Source organism: Ostrinia furnacalis, unplaced genomic scaffold (assembly GCF_004193835.3).
Source record: "Ostrinia furnacalis isolate ACB-3 unplaced genomic scaffold, ASM419383v2 OfSCF6932, whole genome shotgun sequence".
NCBI lineage: Eukaryota > Metazoa > Arthropoda > Insecta > Lepidoptera > Crambidae > Ostrinia > Ostrinia furnacalis.
The window spans coordinates 977,468-998,916 of NW_021137171.1; the positions used below are offsets into that span (position 1 = coordinate 977,468).

Genomic DNA, 21,449 nt, shown 5'->3' on the forward strand with positions numbered 1-21,449 from the left:
GGCTCTCGAATCGGCAGTTTCACACTGTCACCGGGCTATTGTCGCCTCGCAATAAATTGATTATGCTGCGCTTCGCCACTGGTCCTGATTCTGTTGTCTGGATCAAGCCTTCAAGAACAGACACATGCCTTATCCAACATCTTCGGAGAGGATCAGTTCCTAATCAACACTATGTGAGCAGAGAAACATGGTAGGTACGTAAGTATACCTAGCAGTAGTACGAAAAGTGCATGTCGCTAATAGTATGATGCATGTCACAAGAAAAATATATTTACAGTTCAGATCTGACGCTTTGTTTTGTTACAGTGGGCCTCATAGGCACTGGACTGGATTGCTTTGCTTCCTACTGCCTCAGTAAGCAAGGCAAGATGGGCATCAACGTCGGCGGGTACCGGTTCAGGTTCAACGGCTGTGCCAGGAACGGAAAAATTAGATGGAGGTGCTCCAGGGGTCCCTGGTGCAAGGCAGCCCTGCACACCTTCAGGGGAAGAATAGTCTACATTCAGAGCACGCACAACTGCGGCCCGAAACCTCCTATCAATTAAAATTTTATATGCGTTTTTTCATGTCTTCAAATATTTCTATCGTTCTTTCCTAAATTTAACTTACAAATTGTGATTGGTTAAGGGTATTAATACCGTTTGGATTGGTTTTTATTACGATTATGTATTTATAATATAAATCCTATTATGAAGAGCATCTTGGTCTCTTATTTAAATGTATGATAACGAAAAAAGTACAAAATATAATAATATTGTCATGTAGTTACAAAGGTAGATCCTGTCTGTCGAATATGACGGAATAAGTATAAGAATTATTATAAACGCAAATATTATTGTAAATATTTTATTCATAAGTTCTGTATCAATATACAAATGTAAGCTCAAAAGATGAATATTGAATTACACGAATAAATCCAATATTTTCACAAACATATTTTGAATATCTAGTTACCGTCCTAAATGTAGCACAAAAAATGAATTATTCATTACTCATTTTGTTTTAGAGTTAGTAAGATATACCTCATGCCAACAAATTGATAAGTATTGTATATTTTTAAAAATATATGTAACAAGGACGATTGAAAGTGAATGTATATTACTATGTCGACCGTAAAATGGTTAGCCAAGTACCTGTTGCCAAAAGTTTCCTTGCCACCATTTAGGTAAAGTAAATTAAGTTCAACATATATTGAAATGAGTTCACAAATAAGTTATACTCGTATAAAGAGTCTGGGTCAAAGTTCACGTATAATTAATACTATATAATTAATAATAAAAAGTCTGTCAATCCAGTTTATATAAATATACACGTACAACTTACTAATATAATTAGTAGGAAAAAAAATCCGGTGTGAAGTTATTAAATGTCCAAAATGTTTAATTTTATTTCATCTGCTTTAGCTTAAAAATAAACAACAATCATTCAGACTGACTCAGACTCGTTCAAAATTAGGATCAAATACAGGGTGTTTATCTATAAGTAATTTCGAAAATTCACTGAAATAATGATATTGAAAGTCAATATTTTAAATAAATCATTGTTTTAATGAATACTTTTATTTACCTAGTTGTAGTGAGACTTGAAAACATATTTTATATGTAGTATTGTAAATATCTACCTCTGTAATGTGTGACAGCTATATGCAAACATTAGTAATAAGTGATAATTGTACTATTATTCCGGATATAATTATTTTACCATTATTTCATAAATGTAATCAATAGATGTTCTATTGTAATTTAAAAAAAAACCTTGATGGTCTAGATATAATAATTATATATACAGTTAAACTACAGAATTAATTGAAGTTTATTGCACAGGATTTGATATTACTAAATTATTTCATATTCATGAAACTTANTAAAACTCAAAACATATTATTAGAAATTAATACATATTGTAATAAATAAAGCTACTGCCAGAGATTTACGTGGATATGTATAAAGTTTCGATTCGGCATAATTTAATTATACAGAGTGTATCTGCTAAGTTAATAAATAATGAATCCACATAATTCTGCGAGATCACTGAAATTTTAATATTTTAAATAATCTTTCCCGACTTTTTTAAATTGGTGAATTTTATTTTATTCTGGTGCATCACAATTTATGTACCTATTTATTTTTACTTAGCACATATTTAATAATGGTACTGTACTGTACAACTCCTTGCACTCTGTATACATAAATTATACTCATATGTATAAATTAAGTAGGTATCTGGTTGTGTTTTAATGTATAAATATAGGTGCAAAGATATATCAAACTGTAGTGATAGGTGACAGCCAAATTATGAGTAGAAAATAGAGTAATGAAGTTTTATGTGTAACTCGATGTTTGTAAAAAATAAAACTAGTCATATTGTTACAAAAATAGTTTTATTTGCTCTTCCCTTACAATATACATACAATAAATAACAATTAGAGGCATGCGGTTCACAATTGCTATTAATAGGTATCATACTTATGCCTTGATCACACGTACCGAGCAAACGGACGAGACAGTGAAAAAAAGGCTTATTCCACTATTCCCCGTTAACGCCAATTGGGAGCTTATAATGGGGAATAATGAACTAAAAAGATTATTAATCTCCATTACGTTAAAAAGAAAATCCTAATATAACGGGGATTAATGAACTTTTTAGTCCATTATTCCCCATTATAAGCTCCCAATTGGCATTAACGGGGAATAGTGAACAAAAAGTTCACTAATCCCCGTTGACGGGGATTGTCAAAGGGGAATAGTGGCCGAGCGCTCGAGTATGTGACTCGCTCACCCAACTGTCTCGACCGAGTAAACATTTTACAAGGCTTTAGATACAGCCATGTGTACCCATTTATTATGTAAAACTTATGCCGATGGCAGATCAAGACCAAGGCCCGGTTTCCAACAATGCTGAGCGGAGCGGAGAAATGTTTTGAACAACCAATCAGATTTAACCACAACAGAAATAATCAAACCACACATGTAATGCAATAAATGATTTGATTTGATTTAATGAAGTTGTCAGAATCAAATCTAATTGGTTATTCAAAACATTTCTTCGCTCCGCTACGGCTTGGTGGAAACCGGGCCTTAGGCTAAGTTTAGATTAGCTCGCACAGCACAGGTGACACAGTTTTCCATAATTGTATGACTAACTAAACTATGGGAAAACTATACTATGGGAATCTGCGTCAGCTATGCGAGACAAAATAAACTAACTTAGCTCTTGGTCTGCACCTCGCATTTTTATTAAACAGGTACAGCTTCGGCCAAACCAACGCGTGCAGCTCGCGTCGGCGATGGCGATCACTGCGCGTGCATAGATCGCCGCGACCAATGACAGGACGCGTTGATGCGAACTCATCGCTACAAATTCATACACGACAAGAGGCTGCACGCGTTAGTTTGGCCGAACCTTTAGCGAAAATTTATTAACAGACCCCACCTTGTCTCAGACCATGAATTTTTAATAGCATATTATTTTGACTAAAATCCTCTTTACAGTTGTCGCTATGACTTTTTACCTTTTTTATTTGATTATGCGCATCCAAAGTTAAACTTCCAGGGCAGTTGAGTATCGTAAAACATTTGTAATAAGCGTCTCCATTGGTATAAACCTTCTTCTTGTGATATCGGCGGCCTTCCAGTAGTAAAGCTTTTCCTCCTCTCCTTGTATTCACAAATTGTATATCAGATGAACGTACTTTTACTGTAACAGACAATGGTAGGTATTTATTAATAATATAATAATAGTAAATGAAATAATAATAGACATAACACAAATGCAAAATAGTTTTTATTAGTCATAGTAGCAATAGGCTAGTTGCCTAAAAAAATTTTTTTAGTCCGTAATGTTTAATATCAAAAAATATTGGACACATATATTTTTATTTGTCAATCTAACAAATAATTACATAGTTATGGTGCGTTGAAGTTGCGCACGACGTCACAACGTGCGGCATTTTTAAGCAAGCGTTGACGTCACGGGCCTCTTCTTATGAACTTTGGGGCGCTTTATCTCTTTAAATTTTCATTAGTTTGAAAAAGTGAAAAATACGTGTAGAGTATTTTTTGATAAGTTAACTGACGGACTAATTAAAACTCTTGCTTTTTGACCCAGGCAACATCCCCATTCGTAGAAAACTGTCTCCACTGGTCACTAACTGACAGGTTAATTTTCAATTGAATTTTCTTACCAGAAATAATGAAAACGCGTCATCTTTATTGCAATACCAACCTTTTCACATAGGAGAATGCGTAACCTTCAGTATCGTCGATTTTGTACTCGCTAGTGGCGCCAACTGGTGAGTCAAATAAGGACTATCCAAATTCTGAAGTAGTTGAAGGATTACAACTGCTAAAATTGATAAGATAATGTGATTTAGTTTTACTAATATTTTTTAGGCTTGAAACCGCGCGGGCGTCCGCTTAACGCAGTTTGAAACCCTAAACCCACGCAAAGGTATAATGGCTTCTATCTACTTTAATTATAACTTTCAAAATTTATTGTAAATGCATTGCCCTTTACCTATTAGTTTAGTATGTTCTAAACGAATTTTGTGATATTGGTAATTTTACCACTGTTTTCTACAAACGGGAGTGGCGCCATCTAAGCTACACATAGGTACAATTTGTCTGAGGCTTTGCAATCTGCGTCTTCATATTTCCCATCCTAATACAAGTACGTAAATAGTGATGTGATGAGTATTATGCTGATATAATAATTATACTTACAAATGGCAAAGATTATAGTAACTTACGAATTTGTCTCCAGTACTTAGAAAATGTGTGGCCTTTGTAATAGTGCTGCTAAAGCTATCGCCATCTATCGAAAAGTCACGAACTGAATTGTTAAAATATCAATCTATGTTAAACTACAAATTAATTTCTAAAAAAAAAACTAAATTCAGGTGAAAAGTAAAACAAACTTTTAATTACCCATCTTTATTCCACTAACTTAAAATGTATTTACAATAATACCTTATTTATTATGCAATAAAAAGAATAAAGGTGCTTCTTTACTTGATTTAAAAATTAGCCTAGTTTAACTTTAATAACACGAAAATCAAATAAAAGTAAGTAATAAAACTCCAGTTTATACAATATATTAATATGTTAAATGAAACTCCGACAGACTAATACATACTTTAATACACAGAATGGACGTATTCGAGAACGGTTAGGCGTTTTTTTCTCAAATTCTAATTGTAAAAAAACTGAATTAAAAATCTTATTCATCATCAACATCACAAATAATATCTTGCACCACAACTTCAGGACAATATCGGTTGGTGTTGAGAAATAGCGAAAGAAACTTAAGCCTTAAATATTTCAAGAAATAATTGAAAAGAAAAGTAGGAGCGAGCTAGGCAGAAGTCCTTTTGTATGATAACAGAAAATAATTGTTGAATAATTAAATCTTTAGACTCCTCTAAATAAGACGTTCTGTCTGAGCCGTATGTTTGCAGGACGACACACGGAAAATTGGATGAAAACGAGAACTGCGTTAGAATAAAAATTATTCCCAACAGTTAAGCTGGGTTGTACCACCTAACTTTAACGGTAACTATAACGATTTTTGACGTTTGTTAAAAGTGAAATTAGGATGGTGCATTAGTGTGCGGTCTAACAAACGTTCAACTAACATCTTATAAAGTTTATTGAAAGGCCTTTTCCTGCACCATATTATAGACAGCGCCATCTATATGAAATTAAACCAGTCTCTAACCGTTTTCGAAACGCCATAACTGTGACATAATCCGTATTAAATTATTAATCACCAATGGTTTCCTATAACCTAGTAAAGATAAAAGTAAAAGTAACAACAAATATTATATTTAAATACCGCGCAATTGAATTACGCAAAAATACAAAAACTGTATGACGAAAAGTCACATATAAACCCCTCGTGACACACGGGAGTCAAAAATCCAATTAATAATTTAGCAATTCACTGAATCACATAAGGATCAAATCAAAATAAGAAAAGTATTTCTCTAGCGCAAGTCAAGTAAAGGGACTGTACACATTACCGGGACGGGACAGCAATAGATTTTTAAGTGACGAATAATAATGTTCCAGTTTTAGCCCTACGGTTGAAATTGCAATTTTAATGGTTTTGAGACGCCACGGCATGCTTAGGTAGGAATACTGAAGCAGAAGGCCTACATTGCCAGTTCAACTGTAGCGTCAAAACTACGTAGTATGTTTGATACCTAAAAATCCCTTGCTGCGTTGTCCCGATAATGTGCGCAGTCCCTTACTACTACTACTCCGTAGATAACTTGATTTTCACCCAAATGCTGGAAGTACACTGCGGGAAATTGGCCAAGACGCATCAATGTGAACACATACTTGACAAGTTTCTTCATTGTCGGTACGTTTTCACATTGATGCGAATTACGAATCCGACTTTTGTATAGTTCAAGATGCTGTTTAAAAATCACTCAACCGCCTTGATTGATATTGACAAACATGTTCAGAGCTTTGACTCAAATAACTTCTATAAACGTAAAATCATATTTACAATTGGTCAAAATATTTAGTTCCCCAAAAATCAGCTTCGAAATCATGATTGTAGAAATTTGCCTTTTTTAATGAAGATGTAAAAAGCCGGACTATAACTAGATGGCGCTAGTGGTCAGTTTCAGGATTAAAGAATCAAACGCCCGTATTCACAAACGATGCTTGCTTAAGTGAAGCAGTAAATCGAACGCACAGCGTTGAATAGAGGTCTGATTGGTTCGTGTGTCACCCTGTGCGACCACGCGCACTGTGAGACCTCATAGTAATGTTGTGAATAGGGGCGAAATACTTGCTAAATAAAGATGCAGAATGTTCATATTGTAATTTTGGCAGTCGCGTTTTATTTGTATCTACAGCTTAAAAAATCAGCAATTCTGAAAACTGACAATCATAAACCAATGCAATAAACACAAAAATGAGATTCGAACGGTTAGTTAAATGGTCGTTTTAAGTCGGATCCTGATGCAAGCGTAAATTTTTAAAATCTTAGATTTAATATCAGTACCAAACTATTTATTGATAAAAGTCACACTAGCGCCATCTATTGAGTGTTTTTTATAAACCTGAAATATTTCTTAAGTGGTTCATTTTAAATATTTGCAATACTATATTCTAATCAAAATTTAATACTAATCCTCACACTCCACGCTGGTGATGATTTGCTCACCCGAGACCACTCCATGCGCCAACTTCAGGTGGTTGAGAATGGTTGAGATGCTTCGGTCTACGTCATCGTGTCTGACGCAGCGGTACTGACATATCTTGCACGCATACGACTCCATATCGGTGTTGTCAAACACCTTCCACACCCAGTTGTGGTCATCTGGAAAATGTAATTACGTTGGTGCACCGTTTTTTGGTAGTGGGTGCATTTGAGACTTGAGTACACAAAGACTAGCTTTAGTCCAACCAAAAAAGGTAGATAAGTAGGTACATAGTTTTAAATAAGAAGTCAAACTACATAGATATGTATGTCCAGATGGACATACTATCGAATAATTTTAGAATTGGATGAACACTATCTTAGTTTAGAAGAGGTATGGATTTAATTTTACGAAACGAAATAGCTGATAGTTCGCATAGTGCGGGAACGTGTGCATTATCTCGCATACGCTCGGCGTTCTCTTGCATACGGCAGTCAACAAGTTAGAATAGTTACACGAATGCGGGCCCTATGGCATCGTAAAAGTGAGCCGTTAAAACCTTTTGATTGGTGACATATCAATAATCTATACTTCTGTACTAATATTATAAATGTGAAACTCTGTCTGTCTCGCTTTCACGCCTAAACCATAGCATAGAGATACTTTGAGTCTCAGGAAAGGACATAGGATAGTTTTTATCCCGGTTTTTGAAACAGGGACGCGCGCGATTAAATAAATAATATTCCACGCGGGCGGAAAGCTAGTACTTATAAATCAGAAGAAAGATTCTATGCTTGAACTTTAACTACTTTCGATTCGCAATATTTACTTGTTTTATATTATAAAAACACTTACGTCCAGTCTTATTGTGTATCATCTTGAGGTGCCTGTTCATGTTGCCTGTAGCGTTGCCCCCGTGGCAAATGTTCCTGTTGCACAGTTTGCACTGCGCTAGGGTGTTGGTCAGTCGGGTGAAGTACATCCATATCCAACTGCGTCGGTTGAAACCGGTTTTCGTGGGGGTTTGCGGGGTATCGTCTGTGGATTATAAAGGATAAATAAATATCTTTCTTTGGATAATTTCAGACAGCGCCATCTAGCGAAGTAAGCAATTAATATGCTTGGGTTATGGGTGCTAGTTTAGTATATAATACTTTTTTGATTACATACATACATAGTAACACCCAGACCCGTCACAGAAATTAAAATCTATTATTTTAATTTCTGTCCGGCCGGGAATCGAACCCGGGACCTCTCGACATAGTAGTCCGTTCTGAACAGTGGTACACACACCAAACGGCCGACAAATTGATATTAAGAACCCAAAGTATAAAATATAATATGCTGTTGTAATGAGTATTATCAGGCCTGTTCATCTCCGCGAGTTTACATCGAAAACAAAACACGCACGATGGCCCACCTACAGGATACTATTCGACAAGGCCTCACATACGAGCGAACATTGACTCACGCACGCGTATTCATGTGTATGATGGAAGAAAATAAAGAAAATGGTGTACTAAATAGTCTGCAGTATTTAACCGCCTAAATAATAATAAAAACACAGAATGTACTTTTTTAAGTTGCCTCTAGACACTGAGAGGTAAATAAGTAGTTAATATTATTCATGATAATTCATGCTAAATCATGTATTTCATCCACCATTTTCCGCAGTTTGGCACCTCACGTCACATCATTTTACCGAAGTCAGCCCTAATAGCTTCGGCGCAGTGCCAATCACTGACGTTTGTCAACAAAATGGTGCTTGACTCTTGAGACAGGCTAAATTACACCATATTGTTAATGACATTGAGCATATTTTTTTTTAAATACCTTCGCGAAGTAAAACTTCTGTACGTAGTACTTATTATTATTCTGTGGTATTATGTTATAAATAACTGGAAAAAATTGAATTTTATTTCCTCAGGTGGAAATCGAACCCACGACCTAGCGCTTGCCGGCGAATACTCTTAACGCTAGGAAATAACAGAATACTGTAAATACTGTTATTAAAATTTTGTAGCCTTAAGGTGATATGAGTTGCTTGTTACTTTTATGTTTTGAATTATCTTGTTTTTCATACTGTTATAGTCTTAAGACTTTCAAAAATTACAAGATATTATACGTTCGCATTCCATTTCAACTATAATAGTAAGACACGGGTCTTAACGCGACGTTTATTACTGAGTTACATTATGTACTCACGGCTTGACGTTTCGGCTGCTATGCTGCAGCTGTAACTCATTAATAAACGTCGCGTTAAGACCCGTGTCTTACTATATTACTTTCAAAAATTATACAATGAAAAATCAAATCAAATCAAAATTCTTACCTTGAGTTATCGCATAATCCCTTTCCAAGTTCAGATCTTCGATATTCTGTGTTTCAAGTTCCACAGAAGTTTCAATGTCCGATTGTTTGTCCTTTTTCTCATCCATTTCCATTTGGAAAACGGTCGGATGTTTTGTCCGTACGTGGCGATTCATGTTGTTAGTGTTGCATCCCTTTATAGAGAGTACGGCTTCGCAGATTTTGCATCGGTAAATGATGTTGCTTATACGAATGAAGTATTTCCACACCCAACTCTTCCTTCTGGTTTCTGAAATATATTATGAAGACATGCGATTAGGATAATATGATTTATTTATGTGTATGTGCAGTTCTGAAATGTTCATAACTGAGATATAATATAAGAAATACAAATCATAATAATAATATATTCTAAGTTGAGCACTGGATTTCTTTAGGTGGGAATTGAACCAACAAAGTTTGCTTGCTACAAATTACAACTGCACTATGAGACATTAATAGTACATTTTTAGGTGATTATCTGCTGTGATTTAGTGTATTTTTTACAAAATATTGGTCATTTAGTTATGAAAGTTTATGATTATTATTTTAGAGGCATGATAATAACATTATATTTACAAGAATACTGACTGCTGATATGGGCCTATTGCAAATTTTAATAAGTCATACAAGTTAAGAACTTAAAAAAAGGTTAAAATAATATTATCTGTACATACCACTTTCACGTCGCTGAGTCTTCTTCTTAGCCGCTGGCATAACAACCAAATGAGAGTCCATTGTTTCATCAAACTTTGTTATGGGCTTAGCTATTTCCTCCGAGGTCGCTTCACACATTTCACCGATAATTACAGGCTCCGTTTTTGGGTCACCATCATCTTTCAGTACATTTAAATGAAGGAACTCGATGCGAAACCCTACGGTGGCTTCAGGATTTTCCTTATGTAAGTCATGTACTTCCTTATGGTTGGCCTTGATATGTTCCAATAACTGCATAGACTTTTCATCGGTATGCAGAACCGTCTCGCATATGTTGCAACGATATTCATTATCTCCATTCTTCAAGAAATAAATAGACACCCAATCCGGTAACTCTGTTTCTGTCGCAAAGAACATAGCATTGGTTAATATTTCAGCTAACTTATATTAGCTATCACAAACTAAGTTGTAAATACTTGAGAACAATTATATCTACTTACTAATTTGATACAGACACTAACTACTTACACTATATAACCAAATTATAAATACAGGAGATAAATAAAACACATTTTAGTCAACAATTTTAATATCACATGAAACTCAATAATAAAATAATACACCATATCAGTAAAGAAAAATCTTTATTTTGTACATAAACTGCAATAAATACTTTTTAAGGCTGTGTAAACAAGAGAAAGAATTAAATTTACGATATATTTTAATACTGGGGTAATACTGATTGTAATGTTATTTTGGCATTTTAATGTAACAACACTTTAGCTGAAGTCTTCACTACATTACAGACTTGTTAAATCCTTTTAATATTGATTCACACAAATGAATTTGAAGCAAGATTTATCACATTTAGAACGATTTTTTTAACTTTACGCTGGAAACAATTAGATTATTGTTTGTTTACACAAATATTACGGCCTAATCACTGAACATAGGTTTCTTGTGATTGTGGAAGTCTCTCACGACCTCTACACCGAAAGTCTGCATATTAATGACGGATATACAACCTGTTTTTTGGCGGAACGAGCAGCACCACTGCTCCGCGCCACATTGCAACCTACTCTTGAAAACATAAGTGTATCCTTTGTACAAGATCTGATGACCCTTTTTCGTCGGCACACACTGAACAAAATCATCACCTGAAATGCACTTAATAAAATTAATCACTGACCACAATAACTTATTGTATCCGCAACAAAAACAACAGAAAATGAATTCTGATTGTTTTGTTGGAACAACCTATAACAATTTTGGAATGGTGTACAATTACTTGGATGCACGAGTTGGTAAGAGAATCATATAGTTTGTAAATTAATTTATTATTTGCATGCGCTAAATACATTTTAGTTTCAACTAAAAATAAATGCAAGGGAAAATAAATATTTCTGAAGACAGTGACGCAACGTAGCTGTCATGATGACGTATGGCATTATTTTTTGCGTTGCGTTGAACGAGCTACGTAGCAAAGGCATCGATGAATATACAGCTTAGTAAAAAAAAATATATTGTTTGTAGCCATTTAACTTGTAATTAATAGAATCGAGTAGGTAGCAATTATTTCTGTTAGTACCCAATTAAAAACTTTTATTACTGTGCAGCTTAGGTTATGGGCGTTTGATAGGCTGGTTGAATCGATGCTTAGCGGAGTTGACGACTGGGCAATAAGAGATGGCGCTAGTAGTCCTAAAATGTTTGCATTGCAACATACTTCTGGTCTTCTGTAACTGTAATTGAACCGTTTAGTGGCATTTTAAAGAAAACGAAAATCGTGAAGATGCGTGTTTACTACTGTTTACTGTTTAGCAATACGTATAAATATTAATAATGATTAATGTAGGTAGGTCTATCTAAAAATTCCTTTAAAAGTAATTAATTACTACTGAAATTTACTCGCATAGATTTAATTAATATTATTACTTTACTAATAAATATATTAAATAACATTTATTGTGATCCTTTTGTTAAAATATATTGATAGATTTTTACTTTTTGACAGATCATAAGAGATGGCGTTAGTAGTCCTTAAAGATTAGAAAAATACCAAATGTATTTATTTATCAACGTTACAATCGTAGATTAAATCAATTAGCTTGAAAATTTAAATATGAAATAAGAATGTCTAATGAAATATATTAAATAACATTTATTGTGATCCTTTTGTTAAAATATATTGATAGATTTTTACTTTTTGACAGATCATAAGAGATGGCGTTAGTAGTCCTTAAAGATTAGAAAAATACCAAATGTATTTATTTATCAACGTTACAATCGTAGATTAAATCAATTAGCTTGAAAATTTAAATATGAAATAAGAATGTCTAATGAAAATTAATAATATTATCAAAATCAATATCACAACACAACACAATATGATGATATCGATCGATCTAGGTATTGATTGATTTTTAATCACGTTAACTAGTGCATGTAATGGCATAATAATTACACTCCTACATTTCAAGTAAATGTAAGTAAGTATCTTGTTCAATAGCCTTTACTTAGCTCAGTTGTACTAATTGAAAAGGGAACTTGTAAGTGCCAGTTTTACAGACCAACCGTTAATTACCCTTTCTTGCACTGAATTAACTAGAGCACTAAAGAATTCATAAGCGTCCATCAGTTGTCCCGTAACCATGGAAATCGAATCAACAACTCACAAAACGAACATCCCTAAGGACTATTATTTTACCGGGACACCATGGCGGCGCAACCAGTCGCCGGCTACCAGCAAAATGTATACAGCTCTATAGAGAGTTACTCACCTGGTGTTCGTTTGGTTGCGCGAAGCTGCATACATTTTGTTGGTAGCGGCGACTGGTTGCACCGCCCTGGTGTCCCGGTGAAATATAGCCCTAAAGGCCCTACCTAACTCATTAAGACACCACGGCGGTGTTTTGAGCTTCCATATAGCTACATTTTTTGTTCATCATCATCATCATAATTTCAGCCACAGGATGTCCACTGCTGAACATAAGCCTCCCCTAATGTTTTCCAGATTGGCCGATTGGTAGCGGCCTGCATCCAGCGCCTTCCTACTACGTTATGAGCCAACAAACCAGGTGAGGTAGGTACCCTTTTTAAATTGGTATTACATATTATTGGAGGTGCGACCGGTATGGCGCCATTATGGTGTCCTAAGTTATTTAAACTCTAAACATAGGGTTTCTTTCAGCACTAAGTAGGTAAGTGACATCTGTTGGTCATCAACTTGTTGATACTGTTGATGAAAACGTTTGGTAGGTAAAATCGATAGAGAGGGGGAGAAACAGCCATAATATTATGTAAACGCTGTAAAAGTAAGTTTCTGCAAAGAAGTTCATAAACATAACCCCCTTCTGGCGCAGTCGGGTGAAAAATGTTTTTCTCACGTAGTTGCGCGCAAACTTTATTTCGCGCGTCACTTTAAGTACAGTATTCTTAGTAGGTACTTCTTTTAGTCACAAAAGTATACTCGTAGTAGGTTAATAAGTTAATAATACTTATTTCATAAAATAATTATCGGGGCAATGTAATACTAAACAGCAGATAATACAATGAGGTGAGGTGTTGTTATCGTTCAAAGCACATTTTATTGTTTTTAAACAGATAAATATAACTTTGTTTTTATTGTTGTATAAAAACAGTTTAATCTTAAAATTTGTTAGTCGGTTTTTTCGTGGGTCAGCGCCTATAGAGCGGTGAACTTATCGTACCAGTATCGTACTAGATTTCGATAACCTTTTTCTTTCTATTTTATTTTATACTAGCGGCCGCCCGCGACTTCGTACGCGTGGATCCCGTTTTACCCCCTTCATCTATCTTACGCGGTTTAGATTTTTTCATACAAATGTTTTTTCCCGCTAACTCCCGTTCTCGTGGGAATTTTGCAATATCCTGTTGTAACTAAGCTTTAATTTTACTAAGGTACCTGCATGACAAATTTCAAGCGTCTAACTTAAGCGGGTTAGATTTTTCACACAAGGATTTTCCCGCTTATTCCCGTTCCCATGGGAATTTCGGGAATTCCTTTCTTAGTGCACCTCTACGGTACCTAAGCTACATCCCTTCCAAATTTCAAGTGCCTACGTTTAGCCGTTTAGGCTGTGCGTTGATATGTCAGTCAGTCAGTCAGTCAGAGTTTCTCCTTTTATATATTTATATAGATTAAGTAGGTACTAGGTTACTGATTGATCAAGTAGGATTTAGACAAAATAATCGGGTGGAGATGACCTACCTCTTGTATCCACTGCTGCATCGCCTGCGTTTGCTGTGTAGCCAGGATCTACAGCTTGACCGCCAATAAAAACTCAACCAATGAAGAGGAAAGTTTAACTGGACAACATTATTGTTCAAAAGCTGACGGATGTAGATGTTGCTTATGATGGCGAAAACCTTTTATGTATAATCGTAGTTATGTGCGGTCTAACTATGCATAAGTAGATTATAGTGTTTATCCAATCAGGTGGTGCCCCCCATGAAAATGGGTTTAATGTTGTTGAGGATTAGCGTTTTGATATTAGCAAATACTTATTACCTGAAAATGCTTAGTAATAGAGATAATTTGTATTTGAAATAATAAACAATCCTATCCATAATATCATATCTCTAGAAACTCACGAAAATGATAATAGAGTTATTTATGTAAATGTACTAAACTATAAACTCAATCAAAACGATAAATCAATTAAGATCATTTTGTGTTCCTTCACTAATTTCTGTCTGTGTATGTGCTGTTCTGACGTAAGTACTATTTAGGCTAATCATTCAGCCATAGGACGTCCACTGCTGAACATAGGCCTCCCCTAATGCTTTCCACGATCAACGATTGGTAGCGGCCTGCGTCCACCTTGTAGATGGACGTCCCACGCTGCGTTTTCCGGTACGCGGCCTCCATTCCAGAACCTTGCTGCCCCATCGGCCGTCAGTTCTGCGTACTATGTGCCCTTCCCATTGCCACTTCAGCTTGCTAATCCGTCGGGCTAATATTAGGTGTCAAACTCAAAGCATTCAACCAATAAAAGGTCAGAATCTATGATATTGATAGAGATTGAATTGATTGTAGAGCTTTGTTTTGTAACCTTGCTGCCCCATCGGCCGTCAGTTCTGCGTACTATGTGCCCTGCCCATTGCCACTTCAGCTTGCTAATCCGTCGGGCTAATATTAGGTTAGGTGTCAAACTCAAAACATTCAACCAATAAAAGGTCAGAATCTATGATATTGATAGAGATTGAATTGATTGTAGAGCGTTTTGTAATTAGATTCGTTCTTAGATTTATTTGTAGGATCGATCAACCATCGACATTAACTGGAGGTAACCTATGTCTAATTATCATCACCATCAGGCCATTTAGTCTCCACTGCAAGAGGACGACCTTCCCTAACTTCATAATTTCAGCCACTGATGAACATAGATAACCAGATGCAAATGGAGTATTTGGCCTAGACTCCCCACTGAGTCCCCAACGCTGGGCTCGAGGATTTCGCCTAGTACTCCCCACGCTGGACTCCATGTGAGACTAAGATTCAGCCAAACCAACTCGGGCAGCCGGCGTGCACGATGGCGATGGCTATCAGACTTATACGCAAAAACATCAAAAACATGTGAAGGCTCCTTATGAGCAAAACTTTAAGGCTGGGTTGCACCATCTTATTATAACTTTTTTTTTATGTGACAGGAGGCAAACGAGCAAACAGATCACCTGATGGTAAGTGATTACCGTCGCCCATAGACACCCGCAGACCCAGGGGCGTTACAGGTGCGTTGCCGGCCTTTAAAGTGAAGATACGCTCTCCTCTTGAAAGCTTGCAGGTCGTATCCGTCCGGAAACACCGCAGACGACAGTCCATTCCACAGTTTGGTTGTACGGGGCAGGAAGTTTCTAGAGAAACGTACTGTTGTGGACAGCCAACCATCTAAGTGATGGGGGTGGAAGTGCTGTCGGGTAGATCGGTGGCGAAAAGTGGCGGCAGGAATAAGTCCGGATAATTCTTCGGAGCACTCCCCGTGATACTTCTATCGCATGTAGAGTGCTCCGAGTCTTTTTTTTTTAATATAAGCACAACGCTGCGCTTGCAGCGCTGCACGTCTTCGAAATAGCCTGCGGACTTTGATAGGACAAAGTAAGCCGTTATCTATGACGTAGTTACGTGGCTGTTATCACACTGTTATCTTCACGCGCCACGCGCTTGGTTGATAACGTTTCTTATCGGCCCAAGTACGCATGGACGTAATTTTTTGTTTTTGGTTTAAGTTTAAGGTCTTAAACAATGAAAATATTTTCAATGTTACCTATATTTTTAGTCCAACGATGTTTAATATCGTTTGATATTTTTAAACTATTCTATGGCGCCATCTATTCCCAAAACAAGCAATGCTTGTTCTCTGTCTATGACATCGGACACGTCATACAACTATTTTTTACAAATTACTTAAAAAATATAGTACCTACATTATGTTATAAACCTGTTTGACCTATTCCAAGAGGCCTTTATGTAAACCACTCGATTATATCTGTAGCTGCTATTCAATAATTTAGTCATTATAACAACTGCCCTGCCTACTAACAACTCTACCAACAAGTTTTTTGGGTATTTCATTAACCATTAATTTGGAACATACGGGGAACCCCTAAGTTGACCATGACCATGACCGCACCGCGACTGTACTTTGACCCCCAAGGCCGGTAGATTAGTAAGAGCGTATCAATTGTCGATATACTCATGGGTAAGTTTTATGGCACCTAAATTTACATAAGATTTAGAGTAGGCGCACAGCGTTGATTTTTCGTCGGCCGATAGTTTAGTCGGGCAGTTGATCAGTATGGGCATGTATGGGAGTGCGCACACTACGCCGATTCGATTTGGCCGATTCTTCATACAAATTAAAATCGGCCAACTAAAAATCAACGGTGTGCGCCTACTCTTACGTAAGAACTGAATCAAGCACAAACAAGCACGGGATCGATTCCCGGTCACATTAAATTTTCGTAATCATCATCCTAATAGATTTTTTTTAGATTTAGCCTATTGATAGACGTAACTTTTCCTCAATAATGCAGATATATTATTTTTTTTCAACAACGGACTTACTTGGAGGTCTAAACAAAAAGTTTCGGAGGCCTTATAAATAAATAAATAAATAATAAATAAATAAATCTTTGGACAATTTCGCACAGCGCCAGCTAGCCCCAAAGTAAGCAACTTTTAATGCTTGTGTTATGGGTGCTAGCTTAACGGATATACTACTTTATACTTTTTTTTTTAATTACATAAATATTATACATAGTCACACCCAGACCCGTCACAGAAATTAAAATTCATCATTTCAATTTCTGCCCGGCCGGGAATCGAACCCGGGACCTCTCGGCATAGTAGTCCGTTCTGAACCACTACACCAAACGGCCGACAATAATATGTTGTAGGCCTTATATTAACTACTTATTGATTTGTGATAAGTAGTAAATCACTAAGTAGATAATTAGTAGTNGAAATTTACATAAGATTTAGAGTAGGCGCACAGCGTTGATTTTTCGTCGGCCGATAGTTTAGTCGGGCAGTTGATCAGTATGGGCATGTATGGGAGTGCGCACACTACGCCGATTCGATTTGGCCGATTCTTCATACAAATTAAAATCGGCCAACTAAAAATCAACGGTGTGCGCCTACTCTTACGTAAGAACCGAATCAAGCACAAACAAGCACGGGCTCGATTCCCGGTCACATTAAATTTTCGTCATCATCATCCTAATAGATTTTTTTTAGATTTAGCCTATTGATAGACATAACTTTTCCTTGTGTTTTGTTTGTGCTAGACTATTCTTTTTCAACTACGGACTTACTTGGAGGTATAAACAACGAGTCTCGGAGGCCTTATAATAGGTAGTAGGCCATAAATTAACTACTTAGTAGTTCTACTTTTTAAAAAGAAACGTGCAAAATATGCTTGCTGAAATGAACTACAGGAGTGCAGGCATAGCGAATAGGTGAAAAAGTTCTTGCAGCAATAACGCAGTGCAAAATCGGTTTAGAATTAATGGTGGTGTAGTATGTAACCTTTTTCGAAATGTCTGACAACTGATTTTTAAAGCGTCTGCTACGAGGACTCAGCCAGCCACTAGTCACTTTAGAATCAAAATTAAATCAGCGTTATCTAACCAGGAATTGAACCGGAACCTATTTCGTTCGAGGCCACACAGCTCCACAGCCATTGCAAATACTACCTACAACAATTATAGCTTTTGCCCGCGACTTTGCCCGTATGAATTTCGGTTTTAACCATATTCCGGATAATTTTGCCATTTGTTCAGTAAAAATGAAAATGAAAAGTATACTCTTAACTACCGCATCGAACACTATCGAAACTGCAATGTAAAAAATAGAAGATACGACAGTGTTAGTTGCGGCAGTCTATTTATTTAACAATCACAAGTTAGTAAACAGTTAATAGCAGACCCCAAACTAGAGAGAGCCTTTATCTTGGTGGCCCAGGAGTAGGCAGTGCAGTTTGAAGGTAGAGGTGGCTGACACAGTGNATACAAATGCTTCTCTCCGTATGAGACCAGGTGTCAAATTTATTCCGCTTTGCGCTAAACCGAGTATTCTGATTACAAGTTCATTTTCTTGTTCCTGGTTGAATGTTAATTTTTTACCCATGCATTTCACACTGCTTCCAGATTTCATGTGGTTTCTCAGTGTGGTCCTTGGTATTTTATATCTGCGTGATGCAGTCAATACTGACATATGCTCATATTTGACAGCTGTCATGGCGGCTTGAAGGCTCTTTTCAGACCACAAGCCTCGCTTTCCTGGTATTTTTAGTGAGTCTGTCAACAATCAAGTACAATTGATTAAAAATAATTAAGTGCTATTAACATTAAGTAATATTACTAGATACCTATGTAATAGTTAGAGATTATTACATAAATCGATATATTATAAGATATTTAATGAATAATAGATAGTTAATTTATACTAAATTCATTTAATTAAGATTAATACGAATCTCAATGTTTGCTTAGTTTGGGACTAGCGGCGTAGTGTAAAATGTCCAAGAATATTTATTTATTTGTTAAAGAGTACTTCTGAAATTTCAGAATGACGCTTTTTAAACTCTTTGTACCAGTCAGGGCCTGCAATGCGATTCTTCTTGTTAAAGCTGTGCTCAATATTATTCTTTTCGCAGAATAAAAACGCTTCTTTACGTATGAGACTAGGTGTTACTTTTTTTCCTCTTTTAGCGATACGGAATATTCCTATGACAAAATCATTTTCTTGTTCCTGGGTGAAGGTTGACTTGCGTCCTATGCGTTTTACATCACTTCCAGATTTTATGTGGCTATACAATGTAGTCCTTGGTATTTTATAACTACGGGCTGCGGCCAATCCTGTCATATGCCCATATTTGACAGCTGTCATGGCGGCTTGAAGGCTCTCTTCAGACCACAAGCCTCGCTTTCCTGGCATTTTTAGTGAATCTGTCAACAATCAAGTACAATTAATTAAAAATAAATAAGTGCTATTAAGTAATATCAATGGATGGATACCTAACTATAAATAATAGATAGCTAATTAGATACTAATTCAATTAATTAAGATTACAAATCACAATTTTTGTTACAGAGTGATTCTAAAATTTCAGAATGACGCTTTTTAAACTCTTTGTACCAGTCAGGGCCTGCAATGCGATTCTTCTTGTTAAAGCTGTGCTCAATATTATTCTTTTCGCAGAATAATAACGCTTCTTTACGTATGAGACTAGGTGTTACTTTTTTTCCTTTTTAAGCGATACGGAATATTCTTATGACAAGATTATTTTCTTGTTCGTGGGTGAATGTTGACTTGCGTCCTATGCGTTTTACATCACTTCCAGATTTCAAATGGTTGCACACGGGACTATTCCCACCTNTCCACACGAAGACTATACACAAGACGTCCCAATTGGGACGTATTTGAGTATTCACAGCGCGCGCGCTAATAACATATCTGATTTTGTTTTTATATATTATCATTGGACAAAAGAGTAATGTAAATATACTAAACTATGAATGAGCAATCAATCAAAACGATAAATCAATTAAGAACATTTCGTGTTCCTTCACTAGTTTCTGTCTGTACTATTTAGGCTAATCATTCAGCCATAGGACGTCCACTGCTGAACATAGGCCTCCCCCAATGCTTTCCACGTTGATCGATTGGTAGCGGCCTGCGTCCAGCGCTTCCCTGCTACCTTTACGATGTCGTCGGTCCACCTTGTAGATGGACGTCCCACGCTGCGTTTTCCGGTACGCGGCCTCCATTCCAGAACCTTGCTGCCCCATCGGCCGTCAGTTCTGCGTACTATGTGCCCTGCCCATTGCCACTTCAGCTTGCTAATCCGTCGGGGTAATATTAGGCTAATATTAGGTGTCAAACTCAAAACATTCAACCAATAAAAGGTCAGAATCTATGATATTGAGAGAGCTTGAATTGATTGTAGAGCTTTGTTATGTTATACGGAACTTAAGTTTAATCAATTGGTGTAGATTAGATTCATTATTAGATTTGTTTGTAGGATCGATCAACCATCGACATTAACTGGAGGTAACCTATGTCTAATTATCATCATCAGCCATTTAGTATCCACTGCAAGAAGACGACCCTCCCTAACTTCATAATTTCAGCCACTGATGAACATAGGTCTCCCCCAATCAACCAGAGGCAAATGGAGTATTTGGCCTAGAATCCCCACTGAGTCCCCACGATAGGCTCGAGGATTTGGCCCAGTACTCCCCACGCTGGACTCGCTCGTTTCCACCTTCTACCTGATCATCACTTTCCATGTGAGACTAAGATTCGGCCAAACCAACTCGGGCAGCCGGCGTGCACGATGGCAATGGCGATCAGACTTAAACGCAAAATCATGTGAAGGCTCCTTATGAGCAAAACTTTAAGGCTGGGTTGCACCATCTTATTATAACTTTTTTTTATGTGACAGGAGGCAAACGAGCAGACAGATCACCTAATGGTAAGTGATTACCGTCGCCCATAGACACCCGCAGACCCAGGGGCGTTACAGGTGCGTTGCTGGCCTTTAAGGTGAAGATACGCTCTCCTCTTGAAAGCTTGCAGGTCGTATCCGTCCGGAAACACCGCAGACGACAGTCCATTCCACAGTTTGGTTGTACGGGGCAGGAAGTTTCTAGAGAAACGTACTGTTGTGGACAGCCAACCATCTAAGTGATGGGGGTGGAAGTGCTGTCGGGTAGATCGGTTGCGAAAAGTGGCGGCAGGAATAAGTCCGGATAATTCTTC

The 21,449-nt window shown here is 36.7% G+C and overlaps 2 protein-coding genes across 2 annotated transcripts; both read right to left on the reverse strand.

Moving 5' to 3' along the window:
• Positions 1-5,018: 5,018 nt before the first annotated feature.
• LOC114362953 (uncharacterized) lies at positions 5,019-10,794 on the reverse strand. The gene is made up of 4 exons (XM_028318542.1): positions 10,183-10,794; positions 9,489-9,755; positions 8,012-8,194; positions 5,019-7,335 (listed from the first exon to the last, which is right to left on the reverse strand). The coding sequence occupies exons 1-4, from the start codon at positions 10,577-10,579 to the stop codon at positions 7,142-7,144; spliced, it is 1,041 nt and encodes a 346-aa protein (XP_028174343.1). The 5' UTR covers positions 10,580-10,794; the 3' UTR covers positions 5,019-7,141.
• Positions 10,795-18,697: 7,903 nt separating this feature from the next.
• Positions 18,698-19,648, reverse strand: LOC114362921 (uncharacterized). Its single transcript, XM_028318509.1, has 2 exons — positions 19,279-19,648; positions 18,698-18,982 (listed from the first exon to the last, which is right to left on the reverse strand). Coding segments are annotated over exons 1-2 (345 nt in total). The 5' UTR covers positions 19,623-19,648; the 3' UTR covers positions 18,698-18,981.
• Positions 19,649-21,449: the final 1,801 nt, after the last annotated feature.